Here is a 23,420-nt window from a genome sequence, read left to right as displayed (position 1 = left end):
GGAAATTTGTTCCAAGCACAGCCAATCCTGCGGACTGCGCCTCTCGCGGTTTAACAACAGCTCAACTTGAAGATCATGAACTGTGGTGGGCTGGACCACCATGATTGCTACAACCTGAAGATCAATGGCCCACTCAACCAACTGGCTCTGAAGAACAGTGTACAGTGGAATCACGCCCAGGAATCTCACTTTTCACAACCAATATGAAAGTGGATTATCATTGGGATCTTGTTCACAGATATTCATCTCTCAATCGACTGCTTCGGATTACAACTCTGTGTCAAGGATTTTTCCTACGATTAAAGGGGCAATATGATCGCTCACGGGCTACATGCATCTCAGTCAATGACATCAAGAAAGCCAAGATCTTCTGGATAAAAGCCACTCAATCAGCATTTTTTGCTCACGAGCTCAAGGTTCTCAGTTCACAATCATACCTGCCAACCTCTCATCCTTTCAGTCGTCTCACAGCATTTATCGATCATCAAGGAATTGCTCGTGTAGGAGGACGGCTCAGCAACTCAACACTCACGTATGAAGGCAAACATCCAGCAATTCTTCCTCGCCACTCAAGACTGTCTGAGCTCATTATTGACTGCTCTCACAAACAGACATTACACGGCAGCACGCAACTCACATTAGCTCATATCAGGCAATCTTATTGGATCATCGGTGGACGAGCTCCAGTCAAATCTCATGTTTTGCGGTGTGTGGTGTGTGCTCGACAAAGGGGGGTCCGTGCACATCAACTGATGGGCCAACTACCTCTACCTCGAGTCACACCCTCACGTGCATTCACTCATACTGGCATTGATTATGCCGGACCACTCACACTCAAAACATGGAAGGGAAGAGGAGCGAAGACTCATAAAGGATGGATTTGTGTGTTTGTCTGCCTCACAACATCTGCAGTTCATTTGGAAGTTGTTTCAGACTACTCAACGGATGGATTTCTTTCAACATACAAGAGATTTGTGTCAAGGAGAGGCACCCCACACTCACTCTACTCCGACTGCGGGACGAACTTTGTTGGAGCGGATAAATCGCTCAAAACATTGTTCACACAGAGCTCTCAAGAGAACCAACACATCACAGCTCTGCTCGCTCAAGATCGCACTCAGTGGAATTTTAATCCACCGTCTGCCCCGCACATGGGTGGCAAATCGGAGGCAGTGGTGAAATCACTCAAATACCACCTGCGTCGTACCATCGGAGAAACCTTGCTCACTTTTGAGGAAACGACAACCCTGCTCACCCAGATAGAGGCGATCCTGAACTCACGACCTCTAGAACCATTCAGCGACGATCCGGATGACATCTCAGCACTCACCCCAGGACATTTCCTCATCGGAAGTGCGCTTACAACGGTACCTGAGTCATCTTTGGAAGACATAGCCATCTCAAGACTATCACGATGGCAATTCATACAGCAACGAGTACAGCAATACTGGTCGCAATGGTCAACACAGTATCTGCAACGACTGCAAGCTGTCTCAAAATGGCATCATCCATCAACACCATACAAGTGGGCTCATTGGTGCTCATCACAGATGAAAGGTTTCCTCCATGCAAGTGGCCATTGGCTAGAGTCATTGCTGCAATGCCAGGAGAGGATGGACTCACCCGAGTGGTGACACTCAAGACACCCAATGCAACTGTCACCAAATCTATCACCAAACTCACACCTTTGACAACTCTCACCAGACCAATTTCCAAGCTCGTACCTCTGCCTATTGCTCACCAGGACCAAACTCAACGACTATAGGAGGGAACTCATCATCAATCCCATTGCTAATGGCGGGCGGGAATGTTTGAGATCCCGTCAGCTCGCTCAATCACACCGTTGTCGCCATCTCACGGTCGCCCGTGAAGCCCAGGGGGACAGCTCGAGCGACCGTATCTAAGCAACGTTATCTAAAGTCGGACTCGCTACTGATAATAGTTGCCCTGTATGTAAAAATACTTGTGGACGATAACCGCCTGTTTACTTCACCACATTTTCCGCGAGAATAACAGATTCGTCTGGAACAATCTTGGCTTTTAGAGAAAAACATAAATCATTTCTTCTAAAAATCCATTTAACAATGCACTCTAGATCAACAACGACATTATAAACATCATAAATCTCGACATTACAACTATTGCATCCTAGATAAAGGGCATTACGCCCATTTTTTCGGGGTATAAATAGAGGCCCCGCGGAAGCACAGTGTGTTAATCCGAATACTCAGTATAGCCGATCCGCATCAATTACAAGACAGTTAGTCCGAGTACTCTGAATACTCAGTATAGCCAATCCGCATCAATTACGAGATAGTCAGTCCGCGTCGTGTCAATTCATTTTCCGACTTTATTGGTCGCGCATCTCGATACCTGTAACACCCCTTGGGTCATCCAGCACCAATCACTGGGCCACCTTCTTGGGGCTCTTGCGTGGACAGCGGGCAACATTAGTCCGGGATCCCGTGGAATCAATATATATATATATATATATTGATATATATATATATATATATGTACACGTGTACTCAAGCATGTATTTATTTTTAAACCTTCGGTTGTAGTGCGTAACGCTAGAAAATCTCGACGGCAAACAATCCCTTACGATCGAAGCGATAACCTGAGCCGATCACCTCCAGGAGAATCGACCGACGATTCTATCGACCATCCGGAGATTTCATACTCATCGGTCGGCGACCGATTAGAATTAAGCTCCCCTCTCCCCCTCGAGGAGCGATTCCCTCCCTCTCCTTCACCAAACCCGCTTTCGCCTCCTCCATCCCATCCAGATCCCGCGCCGATCGACTGGGATCGACTCTCCCGATCGGTTTACTCCTCTCCTACCAACGAAGGAGATAGACTGATAACAGTCTATATTCCAAGAAACTCCACTCCCTACACAGTCCAGTATAAGTACCTCGTCCCAATGTGGTCCTGCACTACCTTCCTCGCATCCACCCCCCCCCCCCCAGTAACCCCTATTCTCCTTCTCCCCTGTCTGTCCTCACATACACACACACTCACACACACAATTGCGATATGTTTATTCATCTAATCATTTAATGTAATAATACCTGTAAGCATAATAAATGCGAATTAATTATAATTGAAGACCACTGGCTTTCCACTCTTTTTTTTATCCCTCGATTCCTTCCCCCCTCTAGTTCTTAAGATCGTACAAGGTCTAGTCCTGGGTCAAAGGGATTAAGTTCCTTGACCCAAAAAGTAGGACCGACGTTCGCACCGTCCCTCAGGAACAGGCGTCATAGCGTCCTTTCGGGACGTTGACCCGCATTCCGGGACTGAAAAGGGTGCGTACGACTCACAAGTGTTCGCCTCTCTGCATATACCTGTGAGATTGAGTCTAGCCGTCCTTCTATACCCTCTCCATTTCCCTTTCTTATCTCATGAACCTCGGTTTAAGGGTTTGAACGTAACAATACTAATTTATCCCATTCTGTAAATCTGTCTACAAACTGTTTTAAGAATTCTATTAAAACTAAATGAGACCGTTCTAAAGCTCCATTAACTTGTGGGTAGAAAGCGGTCGTTTTAAATTGTTTAATTTTAAATTTTTTTTCAAATCTTTTCATTATTTATACATTTATTGCTTATAAAATTGCTACCTCGGTCCGTTAGTATTGCTTTAGGAGCTCCAAATGTACAGATAAAAAATTCTAGGAAGGCGTCGGCGACGCTTATGGCTGTAGAGGATTTTAAAGGAATGGCAAGGGAGAATTTCGTTAAATGGATTGTTAATATATAGGAATTTTGTTGAGAAGTTATTGGTAATGGGCCGACTATGTCCATTGATACCTTTTCAAATGCAGAATATGGAGTATCTGTTATTAACATTGTTTTGTTTTAATATAAACCAATTTTTTTATTTGACATTGTAGACAACGGTCAATGTAATCTTGTATATCGATTTTTAAGTTGTTCCAATAGAAATTTTGTCTAATGCGATTGTATGTTTTGGTTATGCCCTTGTGGCCACCAACTACTGAGGAATGTGATTCTTCTATAATAGATTTTTATTTTCCGATTTCTGGTATTTGCACTACTCCGTAGCAGATAATTAATTGAAAATCCTATTAATGATTTGCGAATATAACTAAAAATTGTGCTCCATTTAAAATCATCAATTTCTGTTGTTTTTGCTTAATACCTTTATTGGATTATTAGTTAGTGTTTCATGAAATGAAATTGATAATTGATGCAATGTTCCTTTTGTTACTCTATCGTTTATTTCTTTGCAAATAAAAATAAAATAAGTTTTATTTTTCCTTTTAACAAGTGTTACTTTTCCTATTTAGCCATTAGGCACCTGTAGAATTAATTTTTGTTCTTGAAGACTTTTAGATCCATTGTCACAAGGTTCGCCATCAGCGCTCATAAAATATAAATAATTTTCTTTATACATAAATATTTGATCTCGATTATTTATAATACTATGTATTTGAGATCGTGTTACGATTTGTGGATCGTTAAGATCTTTGGTTTTATCCGGATTGAATTCATTGAAATTTTTATCGATATCAGATTCGTCATCGTCAATGTCGGCATTACTAATATTATCTTCATTGTCATTAATGTCATTATTATTATTGTTACAAATTTCGCTGTTTTTAACCACCTTGGGGCTATGACTAATATTATCCTGTTCATCCTCGTCGTCTGTATTATACAAATCGTAATTTTTATTAATTTCGTTACGGTCGTCTAAATCTCTCATTAGATCGTCTATGATCTGTAATAGGTTGAGTGGAATGGTTGAAATTATCTCTATAATATTTGAGTCAGTTCTTGGTGCAGGATTTATATTTTCTTCCTCAGGGAGAGGGGAAGGAGGGGAAGGATTTGTATCATTCAGATTTTTCACAATCTGAAACTGGTTTTTTTGGTTCCTGGTTTTCTGGTGTATCTCTGCTTCTACAATATGTCGTGTGAAGGGTGGTTCTTGTAATTCTCTTCTGGTGAATGGTACGCTTTCCTCCTCTGTTAAAGTTGCTTTACGAGTTTGCATTACTGGTTTATATTCAGGATCTAATTCTTCTATCATTGATCTTCTTCGAGGTGATGATGGGAGAAGTCGTGGATTTGTGTTTCTAATATGAGCTTCTTTGTCTTCCAAACAGTCTCCGATTTCGTCAAATGAAGGTTGTATCGTACATATTTGTATAGGATTCCTCGATAATGCGTCTGCGTTCACATTTGTTTTTCCGGCCTTGTACACAATTTTATTGTCGTATTCAGCTAATTTAATTTTCCAACATACTAGTTGTGAAGTAGGATCCTTTGCTTTGTGAAGCCAAGTCAATGGTTTATGGTCGGTTTAAGTCGTAACCAAAATAAATCTCTTACCATAAAGGTAAGGTCGAAAATGTCTTACTGCGTAAACTATTGCTAATAATTCTTTTTCGATCGTGGACTAATTTTTTCAGCGTCATTTAATACACGAGAAGTGTAATTTATGGGTCGATCTTTTCCTATTGGTCCTTGACTAAGATAGCACCTACGACTGTTCCTGATGCATACGTTGTTACGACGAATGGCTTAGAAAAATCGGGATATTGTAACACCGGTTCTTTATATAACATATATTTTAGTGTACTAAAAGAATTTTGTTCTCTTTGATTCCATTTAAATTCCACTCCGATTTTAATAAATTTATCAGGGGTTTCGCAATGTTAGAAAAACCTTCTATAAACCTGCGATAATAGCCTGCTAATCCGAAAAATTGTTTTATGTTCTTTTGATTTTTGGATCCTGGGAAATTTTTTACCGCTTCTATTTTTTTCGGATCAGGATGTACTTCAATTTCGTTTATCACATGTCCCAAGTAGGTAACTTCTTTTCGAAGGAATTCACATTTTTCCGATTGCAGTTTTATTGCAGTTTTATGTTCCTATTATGTAGTTTTATCCGATTGCATTGTTTATTAATTTTTGAAATTTAATTTCGTATTCTCTTAATGAACTCGCCTATAAAACGATATCGTCGAATAGGCAAATAAAGGATGTCTCAAAATGATCTGACATTTTAAATTGCGCGCCATTTTTTTTGCAGCGAACGTAACGTACTAACCTTTAACAACTGGCATCAGGAAGTATTGAAGTTTAGTCATGGAGAATTACACGATCGAGCAACGCATAGAAATTGTGAAAATCCATTACAAATATAGTGAACATTTTGCAGAGACGGTTCGAAAAGTCCGCACGTCTTTTGGTCATCATAACGCACCATCTCGCAATACTGTGGTGAATTTAATAGAAAAATTTGAGGTTAGTGGCTCACTTTTAACCGCGAAAAGCAGTGGCCGTTCTTGTACTGGTCCGTCGAATGAAAACATAGCCACAGTGAGTGCGAGTGTTGACGAAAGTCCTTCCATCTCGATTCGCCATCGTGCTCAGCAATTGGACATTTCAAGATCCTCTGTGCAGCGAATTTTGACGAAAGATCTGCATTTACGTGCTTACAAGATCCAATTGACACAAGAATTGCAACCAGCAGACCATGCGCAGCGCCGTACATTCGCCAATTGGATATTGGAGCATCAACAAATCGATGGTGATTTTTCGAAGAAAATCATCTTCAGCGATGAGGCGCATTTTCAACTTAATGGGTACGTGAATAAACAAAACTGTCGAATTTGGGGGACTGAAAATCCACAAGTGATCCAACAGCTTCCCATGCATCCACCACGAGTCACTGTTTGGTGCGGATTTTGGGTTGGAGGAGTGATTGGGCCGTACTTCTTCGAGAATGCTGCGGGAAATGCGGTTACCGTCAATGGTGTTCGTTATCGTGACATGATAACCAACTTCTTATGGGAAGAATTGAACGGCATAGACTTGGAAGACATATTCTTTCAACAAGATGGTGCAACCTGCCACACTGCGGACGAAACAATGCAGTTATTGCAGACGAAGTTTCATGGTCGTGTTATTTCGCGCCGCGGCGATGTGAATTGGCCACCAAGATCGTGCGATTTGACGCCATTGGACTTCTCTCTTTGGGGTTTTCTGAAAGGAAAAGTGTATGCCAATGATCCACAGACCATTCCGGAGTTGAAGGAAGAAATTAGACGTACCATTAATGAAATTAGTCCGCAATTATGCCAAAATGTCATTGAAAATTTTGTCAAAAGAATGAACGTTTGCAAACAGAGTCGAGGCGGCCATTTATCGGATATTGTGTTCCACATATAACCTCCATGTTTGTACTTTATATTAAACTAAAAACATGTATACTTTTCAAATAAATAATATGTTTTATTAATAAATTAAAATGTCAGGTCATTTTGAGACACCCTTTATTTCCGTTCCTTGCATTCCAGTTAGTATCTTGTCCATTAGTCTTTGGAATGTGGCCGGAGCATTTTTTAGACCAAATAGCATTCGGTCGAACTCGTAATGGCCATAAGGAGTTGGAAAAGCCGTTTTATGGCTGCTTTCGGGTGCATCCTAGTCTGATGAAAACCAGAAGCTAAAGTCAAAAACCGAAAAGTATTTGGCATCACCTAATTGATCGAGAATGTCTGTTATATTGGGAAGTGGATATGCGTCGCCTATGGTTTTTTCATTTAGCGAACGGAAATCTAATATCATCCTTCATCGTTTGTTGCCGTTCGAATCATGCCTTTTTTGGGGCAATCTAAACTGGAGTATTATATGGAGATTCTGATGGTTTTATAATATTTTGATTTAATAAATCTTTTACTTGACGATTGATTTCTTCTTTGTGCGCGGGAGGAAATCGGTATTGTCGTGTGTGTATTGGAACGTTATCATCTTTATGAATGTTGTAGAACATTAGTGAATCCGAGAGAATCTCCTGGCAAATAAAAGCAATCTGCATTTTGTTCTATTGATTTTTCAACAGCTATATGTTCTTCATTATTCAAATGATCGAGTTTGATAAGTTCTATTACTTTATTATACCGAGAATTTTTGTTCGTCTCTATACAAGATGCTCCATTTGATTTTGAGCTTGAAAAAATTGTATTAAGTTTTGAAGATTCAGATTTTAAGTTTGACCTTAAATTGGAGTTAGCATTAGAATTTCGATTTAAATTTGAATCCGATATTGAATTTGAATCTGGATCTGAATTAGAAATAGAGTTTGGATTCGAGATTGAAATTTTGATTCTAATTTTGATGTTGAATTTATACTTGAATTAGAATTACAATTTGTATTTGAATCGATTTTTGAATTAGAATTCGAATTTAAATTTATATTAGAATTAAAGTTAGAATTCAAGATTGAGATTAATTTTGATTCTAATTTTGATGTTGAATTTATACTTGAATTAGAATTACAATTTGTATTTGAATCAATTTTGAATTAGAATTCGAATTTGAATTTATATTAGAATTAGAGTTAGAATTAAGTTTAGAATCAGTTAATTCATTGAAATCGAATATTTGTATAGTGGGTAAAGATACATCGTAATCTTCTTCGGTCGTATTTATTACCCATAAGTATGCCTTTCTGTCTCGTACGGTGATCAGCGTATTACCTAAGTAAACGCCTTCGGCCAGATTTAATTTGGGAACGTATCCTTTTAATCCTGGGTTAGGGATTTGAATGTATAATTGCGAATTTGCCCTTGCAGGAATAGTTAGAATTTCCTTAGATTCGAATGGTAGCCTAATATCGTCCCATTCCAGGTGATTTGTTTTATAGTTTACGTTTGCTTTGAACTGATTGAAGAAGTCGGTGCCTATTCCGTCCTGTGGTATAGGAAATTCGTCTCCCACTAAATGAAACATGACTGGACGTCCTAAGATGTCTACCTGCCCCAGCTCTAAGGTGAATACATGGTGCGTCGTGATTCCCGTTAGTTTTAGAATCTCATTTCTATTTACCGGAACATTAGGTTTTAAGAATCTTTTTTTGATGATGTTTGGCCCCGAACCGCTGTCTATTAGAAATTCTAAAGAACCATTCAAGTCTCTGCTTTCTAACCTGACTGCTGGTACTTCTTCCGTGCGCGTTAACTTTATTGTTCGATATTCGTATCGAAATCGCCCGCCGTCGTTATCGCTCGGGCGTGTTTGTATTTCCCGGAATCGCCCCTGTTTTCGCGGGAATTTTCTCGTTTCTCTGAGCTTACTCTCAGGCTATTACGAACTTGATTATTAAACGCTCGTTTACGGCAATCTTCGATTGCATGTCCCACTTTTTTACAATATCTCATAATTTGAGACATATTACCAGGATTTTGTGATCCTCCCGAGGATGGTGGTGTTCGCGTATTGTTGTAATTTCGATTATTCGACGCGAAACTCGCTTGGCCTGAGTTTGTGTTAGATAAAAAATTTCATCTAGGTTGATTACTGCTGATAAATCTACAACGGTCGTCGGTAAAATGCCCGATTTTATGGTATTGATACGTTATCGGCACCTACCCGACGCACAGGCACATTATTTGCGTGTTTGTTATCGCTAGACGTTTTTTCTCCAAGAATTATTTGTTTTATCGTTTTCACAGTCTCGAGTTCTCTTTCGACGTCTATAGTGCGGCTCTCTAATTCCGCGAATGTTCCTTCCTCTGATATTATTATTTCCGGATTCAGACCACGTAGAAAACAAATCTTTAAATGCTCGTCTATTGATTTCTTAAAATCTTGACTAATTTCGTTCGATTGCCGCTTTTGGGCATCTATTATATGCTTCCCTATTTCGCGGACATGATTCGCATAACTTGATACTTTTTCGTTGCTCTTTCGACACATGTAAGCGAGTCGAGCTTGCGCCTCGTAAACCGTTTCTCTAGGGCCGTATTTGCTAAGTAAAAATTCGACTAAACCTTGCAAAGAGCTAAATACTTTTCCGAGTATGGATCTATGAGCATCATCCTTTAATTTGTTACGTACCGCGCGCACTAAGATAATTTCTTGTGAAGGCGCAATCATGATAAGCGCTTCTTCGCATCCTTTTACGAAGTGAGTAAACGCGATATTATCTTCGTCAAAATTAGGTACAGTTTTTAACGCATCTCTGATTGAAAAGTAAACAAAATTCCCGAAATTAAAATCGTTAGGTCCTGTTGTAATTGGAGTACCTTGTGATTGTTCTAAATGTTACTGCTACTCCTATAGTTGACGAATAACACGTTCTTGTTGTTGTAGTTTTGATTGTAATTCGGTGATGCCCAGTTCGATTGTCATGGCGGCATCTGGCGGAGGAGTACATGTTACTTTGCTTACTTGCTAAATAAAATTTTTACGCTTAATCACTTGCGATTTTTTTCCGCACAGTCTGACAGAGCGTATCCCACCGCTGTCATCAATTTTGTTACATCACGTCGCTATTGAGATTTTCTCCGGTTTTAGGGTCAATGCACTTAAGCAATTTACCCGGGGAGATCAAGCTGTGGGATTAACGATGTTCACACTAGGAAGTATTGGATAATTACTCTGGAGGGTAATTTTGAACCCGGTGCCAAAAAGATTACAAAACTTATAGGCGAATCCGCGTGGATCGGTTTTTCGAATGTCCTTGTAATTAGGAAACGTGAGATTGATTTCCAACCGTTTGAGGAAATAAATAATACACTTTCGCGAGATGAGTCTTTCGGGATGTTTTGATCTAATAGCTGCACTAATTTTTGAAAATAGGGGAAAAGATCGTGGTTTGAAATAAGAGCTGATTTTATTTGAAATCTCAATCTCTTCTCTCGCTGTCTTCAGTTGGTAGGAGGTAGCGCAAAGAAATTACGAATGTTTCGAAGGAGTGCCATAAGACGGGGGCCACGTTATTGACAGCGACAGTCACAACAGCCCCTCGGATACTCATGTGTAGTTGAATGAGACGCAGAACAGAGATTTAGGTTTCAGCCGATTCGATTTAGTATTTTCGTTTAATAAGAAAAACAAAACAAGGAAAAAAAAAAAAACATACGAGTGAGTTTCTGATGAAGCGCGAGGATGGTTCTCACCTCGATTTCTAACTATGCTGTATAAGTTTCTACTTTTGCTCTTTTACACACTCTCTGCTTATTCCTGCTTTCGGCAGTTCCTTTTATATTTTGGAAATGAATGTGGGAGTGTCCCTTCAGGACCAATCAATGTTCTTCAAGGATTGGTAGAACCTATATTCGCACTTGTTTCCTTAAGATAAGGCAGCAAGGCTCCGCGTAAGCCCTACTCCCAGTTCTACAAGTTTAATCTTAATAGATAATAGTTGAGAATTAATAATTTATAATAAAAATTCGGTTTTATTTAATTAACATCCTTATGCGAGACGAAATAATGATAAATTCTAAATTTTAAATTAGTTTTAATTTTATGGAGAAAAAGGAAAAAAGGAAAAGAAAGGAAAAAAGAAAAAAAAATGAAGATATTCATCCTCGCATTCGGGAAGGTTTTAATACGAGTATATACAAGTACTACTATTTAATATATAATGCTACTTAATATATAATACTATTGTACTTTATTAGGCATATATGCTATTGTTTAGTTATTATTTTAGAAAAAGGACCTTCAAAAAAAAGGGAAGAATAGATATTCTTTATCTATGTGACGCATAAGAGTATACAAACGTTAGCTATCTATTGGTTTGAATGTTTAAATAAAGAAACTAAAAATATACGCTGCTGTAAAAGAGAAAAAAATTTTACAATATATAAAAGGTATGGTAAAGTTTCGAAATAAAGATAAAATATAAGGGACTAAATATCAAAACCAAGACGAAATACTAAACTAGAGATAAGATAAAGATAAGGTATAAATCGTATTTATAATAAGGAAAGAGAGAATTTTATCGGGATGTAACAGAGCGCAGAGCAAGCAGATCATAGCAAGGTAGGATTCACAACGTCTCACGTCAGGGCCATATCTCCAGTGATACCAGCATAAACAATTAGATACGTGGCCATGACTCCGCAAACGCGACCGTGAACGCATCCATCACTGATCTTCTCTCCGACCCCGGTCGGGCACATCGATCACTTCGATAGAAAGACTTTTTTATTATGTTTAATTGCTCTGTCATCTCTTGTTACAGCAACAAGCGCATCTGCTTGAAGTTTTCGGCTCCAAGACTTACGGCACCGAAGAACACGTGGTCTCGCCGATTGCGTCCACGATATGCGCCAGTCGATCCAACGTATCCTTTGTTCGTGCAACATGTAGCTGGACCAGACGGCTCAGCCAGATCGTTTGGGAATATTCCGTTCCCTATCATGTTACCAGCGAGATTACGAAGGTAACGCAAAAACTGTGTTGACTTGCGATCGCCTGTCTTTAATGTCTCATTGCGCGCTCCGCAGGCGGGCTTATTAGGATGTCACATGTCTCTGCCGCGAATCTTGGACTTAATGCAGTAATAGCGTAACCGAATTTAGTTGTATCGACCGTAATCCCGACGGTTTGGAAACTCCGATTGACAATATTGAATCATAATTCCGGATCAGTTGGCGTGAACTTCGATATTCGCATTCCAACGCGACTTCAGTGAGCCATGCGCTATCAGCTACGACAGTTGTTGTACTGTTTATTGTTATGCTAATAATTGTTGTTGCTGCGTCACTGAAAGTTACTGTGGTTCGGGCATTCTCTTTTCCTGCTTTGGTTATTGCTCTGTCGATTGGACATCGTCATCTCGAAATAAGCCTATCATTGTCTTCGTCCATTACACTCTCTTACTGGATCACAATCACAATCACTTGAATGTAAAATTCGATAAATTTAATATGAGAAAATTAATCCCAGATCACGTCAGGCAGTCACCACTTTGGTGATAGGATATCGCGTAGTCGAGCAAAAGAGATTTTATTCCGTGTTTTGTGTGCCTGTTTTATTTGAAGGCGATTACAGCATGTCCGTAATGTTAAAATCTCACAGCAAACTTCACGACCTTTTCTTTTCGACACATATTATTGTCTAAACTTTTTCTCCTTCAAGATTCTTCTTCTAGCATCTAAATATTTTTCTCATCCGTCTCTATCGATCTTGTTTATCTCGTTTTTCAGATATTCCTGGCGATTGAATATGTTTAAATTTTTGGGCTACAATTAGATGCTACACAATTATTAATTCTGAATATTACAATTGCAGTAGTTAAATGTCTATATTAGAAAAAGGATCTTAAGGAGTTCGATTCGCTGAATACGAGAAATTTATATAAAAGAAAAGGACTATGCCTAATTAGGATCCCGGCTGAATAACATTGAGACCTAGCTAGGATTGTAAATGTTTGAGATCATAAAAACCATGAAAAGCGAAAATTCTTTTCTTCTTAATCATTATAAATTGTCGTTAAATTATGTATATAAAATGAGCCTTTAAATTCTTTTCTAGCGTAACCTCAACCTTCACAAGTTCTATCATTTTGTTATTTTTAATAAAATAAACTCATTTTATACACACACACACACACCGACAACAGCAACGACTCGCCGAATCTTTTAGAAAATGCGATTATGCGCGCGAGCGCAATGCTTAAACAAAATGTCACGCGCGACCGCCAATCCCACTCGCGGATTTGTGTCGCGCATGACCATTACGCCGAAAATTGAGAGAATGAATCCGAGCCGCCTCATCAATCAACCTCATATTTCGGGTGTCACTTTGAAATTGTAATTGTTGGCAAATTTTTATTGGCCACTATTAAAAAGAAGTTCCGTGCCGCGAAAGCGATATATACGCTGATTGTCGCCGCTCCCGTGCTTAGTGCTCAGAGTTCGTATAATTTTGCTAATCTTATGGAAAATGGCCGTAAAAAAACCGCCGAGAAAATCGCCGCGATCTTCTATCGTGATCGAGTGAATTGATCCTGAAAAGGATAGTTTGTAAAATTTTATGTAACTTCTCAAATTTGTGCAAAGTTTTTATTACTTTCCGAATAAACTGATTTTTATTGTTAAAAAGAAAAGGAAGTGAATATTCAAACTCTTGTGCGTTGCGCCATTCTTGTCCTCACGCTTTATTCGCTCTCGCGGTGCATTCGCATACAGTAGAACATGAAAAAAAGATTAAAAAGTTCCATATGCTCGACTTTGTAAAATAAGTTCCTTGAATGCTACAGCTGTTCAAAGTTCACTATTATGATCATATGAAATGTGTACCATATAAGACTGGTTATATTCGATTTCTCGAATCGTCTAGTATTTGAAATATATCCAATCTTAACGAAGACAACTAAAACCTTTGTTGGACCCCAAATAAATAATTATAAGTGACATATATTAATTAATGAAGAGGGGAGAGAGACACTCAAAGTATGAAACAAAAAGCGTAATTGAAATATGGCCAATATATGGACCCTATCTTTCTTCAGCTTCCTCATCGGAACTCTCTAAAAGTAAAAAAAACATCATTAACTGTTCTTGCTGGCATATGGATGTCTTTGTCAAAGTGTTGAGTATATCCCAGATACCATATAACTGTCATTACGTACACGTAATACCCAACCAAATGACAGTCATTTTTGCAAGTGCAATAATATTCTGGAATGGCTTGAGCTCCTTCACCATCACGTTCTGCCAAAATGTACACATAGTAGCGAGGACGATTCATATGCCTAAATTGTATTCGAGTTTTGACGAGAATAGCATCATATACGACTATGCCACAATTAGCAAGATTTGATACCTCAATATCATGACTTACCTGTATAAAATATCGTCCTGTAGTAATCATATGCTCTCTATATGACCTGGCCTGTTTAATTTGATATGATCCCAGACTAATGCTATATAAATCATCTTCTGTCGGTACTGGAAACTTCTAACTCATATGCATCCAATAAGACAAATGCGACAGTTTTGCGGTTTAAATTTTATTCTTAGATTAATCGAAATAACAGATTTAGTTTGGGTAATCGATCTAACATAAGTTGTACAATCTCTTCCAAATGCTCAGCGTCTGATATAATGACCGAATGAAACATTATGAAGGGCAGCGGCATTTCGAAAATTAGTCATTAGATGGAGAATCGATTGATTACACTACAAACGATTAAAATACGCGAAGCAAGTTTTAAGATGCCCATTGATAACTTCCACGACAAACCTGATTTTAATAACTAATCGCGAATTATTACTAAGCTTAGTTGACTTTTACCAGGTGGAATGATATCTGGCATTTTGACCATAAATCCCTTACGTTTCAAATATTCCCTAATGTCCCTCTGTCAACAACAAATACCTCTTGTGAAATATATAACGCATCTCAGACATCTTCTCCATAATTGTTCGCATGATCCTTGCATTTCAGTGGCCTTGAAAGGTTCTAAAACGTCTATGATATATCCATTAGGAGCAATACATACCATAGGTTTTATTAAAGGAAATTATTTTTTTAAATAAAACCTATGCTATGTAGGTTCGTTATTTGTGCATGCTATAGCAGGATTTTTGAAAAACATAGTTCGAACTTTGGTATATATTATTTTTGTATATATATTATAGTTATAATTGGCCAGTTTTATGACTTGGATATTATTAAATCCGATTAAGGGGATCCTAAAGCAAAGCTCGAACTCTGATGAAGTCATCAGAGATCGCTGTTTTTCCAGCGCATCGATGTCTTTATATACGAGGGTGGTCCCAGAAGTACCCGACCTAACAAAGAAAACACAAAAAATTTGGGAAAAAATATCTTTATTTCTCAACATAGTCTCCTTTTAGCTCGATACACTTTTCCCAGCGATGTTCAATAGCTTCGATGGCCTGTTTATAGTAAGAACCGTTGAACTCCTCAAAATAGCCATTAACCGCAGACTCCACCTCTTCATTGTTGGTAAATCTTCTACCACCGAGCCATTTTTTCAAGTTTGAAAAGAGAAAATAATCCGAGGGGGCTAAATCTGGCGAATAGGGTGCGTGGGGAAGCAATTCGAACTTTAACTCATTGATTTTGGCCATCGCGATAATGGATGTGTGAACTGGTGCATTGTCTTGATGAAACAACACTTTCTTTTTTGCCAAATGTGGCCGTTTTTCCTTGATTTCACCCAAACGCTGCAATAAGTTCGCATAATTGATTGTTCTTCCTTTCTGAAGGTAATCAATGAAAATTATGCCACACGCATCCCAGAAAACTGACGCCATGACCTTACCTGCCGATGGAACTGTTTTTGCTTTCTTCGGAGCCGATTCCCCCTTTCAGTCCATTGCTTCGACTGTTCCTTCGTTTCAGGTGTGAAACCCATGTTTCATCCATGGTTATGAATCGGCGCAAAAATTCGGTTTTGTTGCTGCGAAACATCGCCAAACACTCGATTGAAACATCCTCTCGACGCTGCTTTTGTTCGATTGTGAGCAAGCGCGGCACCCACCTTGCGCACAGCTTTCTCATCTCCAAATTTTCAGCCAATATGCGATGTACAGCACTTTTTGAAATGTTTACCATGTCTGCTAGCTCGCGCACTTTCAATCGACGGTCACCCAATACCATTTTATGGATTTTCTTCACCATTTCTGGAATGGCCACCTCACTTGGTCGACCACTGCGATGTTCGTCTTCGCAGCTCGTACGGCCTCGTTTAAACTCTGCCACCCAATATTTTACTGTTGTAAACGAAGGAGCAGATTCCTCCAGAGTAAAATCCAGCTCGGCTTTGATATTGGTTGGGCTAAGACCTTTCAAATGAAAGTATTGTATCACATAACGATGACCAATTTTTTTCAAATTCACCGAGATCATCCACTATTGATGGCTGCCAAACAAATACTGAACAACGTAGCGTCTTTAAACTTCATAGTTAAGCTTTAGAAAGTTGGTGCTTTCCCTTACAGTGATTTTTTTTATACAACAACCGCCTGAATCTGAACGTCAGGTCAGGTACTTCTGGGACCACCCTCGTACTACCACACTAATATCTCACGCAATCTATGATACACTCAGTCGCACGTTCATGTCAATTTTCGTAACAAATTCGTCACGATAAAATATCTAACATAAGTCTAATTCTAAAAATTTGGCATTATTTGTTCGTGCAAACTATGTTTGTGGACTACTATTTCGTAAGTACAGATTGTAAAACTTTTGTATTATGCAAATATTGTCACGACTTGACAGCTTGAGACACCATGTTATACTAAGAAATGATAAAAAATCTATCAATTTCGAATTTTTTGGTCGTTCTCGGCATAAACTCCACCTCACAAACACGTATTAATGCGTATACTTTAATTTTGGAAAAGAATTTTCGAATCTGTGAAAGAGAAAAAAAGTATTTGTAAAAATTATATGATTTAGGCCCGGTTGCACCAACGTTGCTTTGATTTTAAGCGAAACTTAAAACTCTCTCTATCTCGTTTTAAAATCGAAAAGAAACAGGGACAAAGAGAGTTTTAAGTTTCGCTTAAACTTAGAGTAACGATGGTGCAACCGGGCTTTAGTAATACAAACGGCTTTAGGATGTCCCTTAAAGGTATCCGTGAAAACGTACACATAGTTATAGTTTCGCAGATATTTCAGATTAATATCTGTTTAAGATAATTTCTTTAGAAATGTAATTATTAATTTAAATTAAAATATGTATAGGAGAACAGAAGATACGTCGATAGATAGTCGCGAATTATTGATTGACAATCGATTGTTATCGATACATATTACGATTATTTTTCGGAAAGAACAGCGTGGTGTAGAGAATGCGAGTAACGATCGGGAGAGTTTGAAAAGAGTCGTAATAGAGTATGGAGCTAAAGCATAAGTAAGAGTTTTTCTGAGTTCATGAGATAATTACGATTCAAGTGATGAGTTCGATTTAAGAGGCCTTTTCTTATGACGCAAGATAACGCTTAAGACTAATTTTTCAATATAATTACATTTAACAAATTGAAGAATTCTTCCTATACAAAATAAATAACAATAAATAAATGGCAAAATAAGAATCAAACACATGTCAAACACATAAATTTGACATTTATTATTAACGTTTTATTAGATAATGACTACCCATCAACTTTTATTTTTGACACAGTTAATCAACATAAATATATTAGGTGTATAACTTTGCTTCCGTCGTTTTCCTATAAATGGCTTTAGCGGTAAGTGGTGGTCGAAATAAATAGATCATAGACGCCATACAATAAACTTGGGCATCTGTCAACATAACCCCATAGAAACATTAGTCGATTTGTGTCTGCATCATAAAGTTATTCTCGATTGAAAATGTCAGTTTACGAGTCAAATTCTCGTCATTTGCGGGAGGTTTTAATTTTCTGCTTCAATATGAAGAAATCTGCGGCTGAGGCTCATCGAATGCTCTCAAATACTTATGGTGAGGCCGCTATTAGTGAAAGAACGTGTCGTGAGTGGTTTCAACGCTTCAAGAACGGTGATTTTGACGTCGAAGACCGGCATAGCGGTGGAAGAGAGAAGGTTTTCGAAGATGCAGAATTGGAGGCATTACTTGAGCAAGACTCGTGTCAAAATCAAGAAGAATTGGCACGATCATTGGGAGTGACTCAACAAGCCATTTCAAAACGCCTCAAAGCCATGGGAATGATTCAGAAGCAAGGAAATTGGGTGCCGTACGAATTGAAACCGAGAGACACGATAAAGTGATTTTGCAGCATGACAATGCTCGACCCCATGTTGCGAAAGTGGTCAAGACGTACTTGGAAACGTTGAAATGGGAAGTCCTACACCACCCGCCGTATTCTCCAGATGTTGCTCCCTCTGACTATCACTTGTTTCGATCAATGGCACACGGCCTGGCTGACCAGCACTTTCGGTCTTATGAAGAAGTAAAAAATTGGATCGATTCGTGGATAGCCTCAAAAGATGACCAGTTTTTTCGACGCGGGATTCGTATGCTATCCGAAAGATGGGAGAAAGTAGTGGCCAGCGATGGACAATACTTTGAATCATAAATGTATAACCAGTTTTTTACAATAAAGCCTCGAATTTCGGAAAAAAAACGGCGGAGGCAAAGTTGTACACCTAATACATAAGATACGTTAGCTTTTGCGCTTATAGCACTTGTAAGCATCATTTATCTTTGTTTAATATCTGATAATCAACAAGGATGAAATGATGCTAACAGCATATGAGCGTTAAAAGCGAACACATCCATAGACCAAAAGTAGTATATGAGCAGCCATGGGGCGTCAAGACAAACCCCCTCCACGTCTCCCTCCGGCGCCGTGGGCGTGGCCTAGACGAGTCAGTCGGCGAAAGGACGTGTTCTGATTGGTCGAGGAGTGAAGAGAGGGGGTAACAGGGTAATTAAATGGTGTGTTCTGATTGGTTCGCCCTATACTCGCCCAAGATTTAATTGGGTCGCTCCATACCTACCCAAAAGGTGATTGGAGAGGGTGGGTGGTAGAGGGCCTTAGACAAAATGGAGATTTGAAAAATGGTGAGTGGAGATTGGGACTGCAGCATTCTTTTCTCGCGTGGCTAGAGTACGAACAGCGGGGGATGAATAGTGGTCAAATTTTATGACGGTCGCTTTGTTGTCGCGGGGCAACGTCTCCGACGTGTAGGTGATTCGGTGAATGTTATTAATGTATGAGAAAGGAGATCTTATACGGAAAATTTGCGGGCCTAGAGAGAGACTTGCTTTGTTTGGAAGAATTTTGGGGAAGGTAAAACAGGAACGAATACGTTCAGCAGTTGCTGCGCGTCGTCTTCGAGCATTGCTTTCAAAAATTCTTTCTATATTTTGTGTATTTAATATACATTATCTGAGTCTGTAATACGGGGAAAATGTATCTATTGTAAATGAGGTTGAAGGGATAGGAGTAAGAAACAAGGCAATATTTAAGGCAATATTAAATTCAAAAACGTTTATTTAAAAAAGATATTACATGAAATAATTATTTTATTTTTTTAAAAGAGTACACGTTTGAACATGACGGCATACAGCATGAGAATTTACGAGTTTATGTTTACTATGAAGAAAAATTTTATGAAATAATTGTACAATAATTCGATCATTTCGCTTACAATCAGAGGTAAACAGATCAAGAAACTGATTAAGATTATAGCCGTTACACAAATAATATAGAAATACACAGCAGTATTGTCCGCAAGTTTGAGAAAGTATTCCTTGCAGCGTTGTCGTATTCCAGCGATACGTGGTGGAGTTTCGTCGAAGTCGTAAGAGGAATCTTGGATTCAAGGGCGGCAAGCTGTAGCTATCGAAATATGTTCCTGTCCCGCGTTCATCGATGTAGAAGGCGACCCAGTGTTGCCCGAATCGATCATGATCGTCCGTGTTACATGAGCGACAATGGCGGTCGACCTCATCCACACCCTCGGCAGTCGATCGGCTAGGATAGACCCCCGCATGTCGTACACGGAGATGATGTAATGCGTTTAAAACTTCCAGCGAATTCATTTCTCGTCATCGGAGAGCGTGAGAGAGGAAATGTTTGCGTAAATTCAAAGTGTACCTCTTTTGCTGGTGTATGCAATGTGGAGCTCCCTAAAATGCTCGATGCTTGCGAGACGTTAGTATTAGCTTTATCTCTATCGGTCCATGAGTCGAATTTTGAGAGGTCTTTTCTTTCCTCGTCTGTCACTTGTTTGTCCGCGCTTTGATTCGTCTTTTTCGTCGCGATATTTTTCCTCCACGCTTCAATGTTGCGAACGATATCGTGTTTCTGATTTTTAAATTAAATTGAAGAATTCTCGCTGTCGGTTTTTTCGCTCTCGACGACGCTCTCGCTCCAATTTTCCGAGAAAAGGTTATCATAACTTGAATTGTTGCTATGTCGCACAGTTAGCCAGCGTTTCAATTTATAAGCGTTGCGTAAAGCGCAGCGTGATTCGGCGCTGGCTCGAAATCCGTGATGCGTGCAGCGTTGTCCACGGTCATCGAAATCTGGTAGATTTTTGAAAGCCGGAGAAATTCCTTCCAGATTATATACGTTTCTAGAAAGTAGATTGCTCAGATAACGAGCCTTCTCTTGTCCTCTGATATAGATGTAGCGTGCGTGTCGTGTAATGTCACGCAGATGTATCGTAAAGTTTTTTGGATTGACGTCTCCATCGAACCATTCGATTCCATAATAATTTCGTGTAAGCCAGTTGTTTTCTCGTTTTGCTCTCACGGGTAAATCTTCAAATGGACAGGGTGACGTCATAATTCAGTGTCCGGTGATCGCAGCGTTAATCGCTAGAACCGCGACTTCTTTCGGAATAAAATTTTCTTCGACATCGCGAAAATCTTGTATGTCGATGACTATATCCATTATGATATTATATTCGAATTTTCGCTACTCTTTTTTATGTCACGAAACGTTGGCGTTGGTGTCGCGAACAAGACTGAAGCTTTTTCGTATTCTCGCGTCCAATTAGACGAGAAAAAATGCGTAGTAGGGGGGAAAATAATTTTCTAGCGAAAGCCGTAAAACTAACCGGAAAAGTCGACAATAACTTGACGCGAGAAATCGATTTCTAAAACGTTATCAAACTCGGCATAGACGATACAATTAATAGTCACAGAAAGAGCTTTTTCGAATCTCAATCGCTTCTAATCGTAAGCTTCCGTGTTTTACGAAATTCCAATGTCCCGCGTAATTAGCGGATAGATCGGGAGTAAGATCGAAAGCGAAAAGAGTGTAGCCGTTGGCGTAATCGTCTCTACTTATAGAATTACCCTCGTTCAGAAAGTGAATACCGGTTCCCGAGAATAATGTGTGATAAACTTCAACATAGAGCGGGTCGTTTTTCGAAAAATAAGGTTGTATCGGCCTACCTCGGAATTTGCCATCGGCGTACAGTGAAAAGAAATTGATTCCGTAATTTTTGAAATTAATCGTGTTTAATTTTCTATCATGTTAAACGCTTTGTTACCGACAAAGCCGACTATTATTCGTTTTGGTAGCTGTCCGAGTATTGCGTTGTCTATCGATTCCCCCACGACACCGGCGTGTATCGTGAATGTTTTAACTTCGACCCTCGTAAGGGGATACTTGGCGGTAGTTTTACTCAGCATTCTGGTGTGTGAGGAGCATGCCCGGGCTTATTTTTGCTCTTCTTACGAGTAGACTGGCGTCAAGAATGCGTATTTTTGATAGCGTTTTACTTTCCATAAAACAAAATGAATTTTTCGAGCGTACGAGTCTCATTCTAACCTCCACTCCATTAATTAAAAATTTATCTTGATTGAAAACGTCGCAGTAAAGATGACCAATGAAATCTAGCGCGCAATTTCCTCGAACGTATTGCGCGCGTCTCTCGAGCGCTGTATTTGGATTTGACGCGTCTAACGTGTCGTCCATGTAACCAGGGATATCCGCGTCCCATAAGTAAGAGGTTAGATAAGAGGTTTTTGCGGGTGAAGCATAATTCAATAACGCCTCGATATACGCGCGGTACACGTAAGCGTTGTTTGGTGGCGATACGAGCTTTTGATTGAAATATACGTCGATTTGGTTGAACATGGAATAAATGATGGCAATAAATGATTTATCGGGCCTACTTTTGCTCCGCCGTCGGATGCGACCAACGTGCTCTCCCCGCGCTCGCTTTCTACGCGTATGCGAAGGCTCAACATAGCGTTAGTGAGGTCCTGATAGTGTTTTCCATGTCCGGGTAAGACGAATTCTATGGGCAAGTCGTCTTGTAATAAATCCATTGCGAACTCTCAATGCTGGTTTGCGTAGGTGGCAGAGAGAAGAGATTGAGTTCGCTCTTTATACACTCGCTCGAGTGGGTATGAAGAAAGGACATGCTTTTCTCCAGCAGCGAAATCGTATCTCAATTAAGAGAATATGTCGGATACGTCGCGTTTCTTGCCACAATGTTTCCTAGCGGATGGTTTTTTGATTTTTCTTCCAGCAGCACGAATTTTCTTTTTCTTCGTCACTTTTTTGCTCTTCTTCCCTGTGGTACTTCTCGATGATTTTCTTTTGACCCCCCGACGACGTTTACGATGCGTGATGCGTCTATCTCGACCACTGAGTGGAAACTGAAGCACTGCAGATTTCGTGGATATTTTATATCCAGATCCCCTCATCAGGGAGCTTATTTTTTCTTTGGCTTTTCTCTTCAGATTATCCCTCGATTCCACGAGCCGACTTTTGACCGCTTCCTTTAATGGTTTATTATTTTCGACGTCTTCTATCACGTTAATTCCAGCGCGTAAAGCTTCTTTTCCTACAGCACGCGCACCTTTATTTAGAAAAGGTAGTATAAAGGTAATATTTTTCTAAATAACCCACCGAGAAAGCTTCCGATTCCATGCCCGCGCTGATAGGATGAACCGATGAAAACACGTGGAATTCCACCTCTGCTACCGGTATCCCGCGCATCAAAATACTCCTCATATTCCATTGCGAGTTGTTACTTATAGACTGGCGTTACCTTCACGCTCGCGCATACGAAAGAAAGTTATTGCTTACGTTTAAAGTGCAGTGTCACAGTCAGCGTACCGAATTCGAATGAAATTTTATTTCCAAGATGATCTCTTATATCTATTTCGATCGTTCTGAAATTTGTTCGCTG

At 39.4% G+C, this 23,420-nt stretch overlaps 1 protein-coding gene across 1 annotated transcript; it reads left to right on the top strand.

Moving 5' to 3' along the window:
• The first annotated feature begins 203 nt into the window (after positions 1 to 203).
• LOC108748856 lies at positions 204 to 1,634 on the top strand. Its single transcript, XM_018487225.1, has one exon. The coding sequence runs from the start codon at positions 204 to 206 to the stop codon at positions 1,632 to 1,634; it is 1,431 nt and encodes a 476-aa protein (XP_018342727.1).
• The last annotated feature ends 21,786 nt before the right edge of the window (positions 1,635 to 23,420 follow it).

This window comes from Trachymyrmex septentrionalis, unplaced genomic scaffold, assembly GCF_001594115.1.
Source record: "Trachymyrmex septentrionalis isolate Tsep2-gDNA-1 unplaced genomic scaffold, Tsep1.0 scaffold25, whole genome shotgun sequence".
In the NCBI taxonomy this organism is placed as follows: domain Eukaryota; kingdom Metazoa; phylum Arthropoda; class Insecta; order Hymenoptera; family Formicidae; genus Trachymyrmex; species Trachymyrmex septentrionalis.
The sequence above is the reverse complement of the archived record's forward strand: the minus strand, read 5'-3'. Positions and strand labels throughout refer to the sequence as shown.

Coding starts and splice junctions, on each gene's coding strand:
- LOC108748856 (XM_018487225.1), top strand. CDS start 204: ATGAAAGTGGATTATCATTGGGATCTTGTTCACAGATATTCATCTCTC.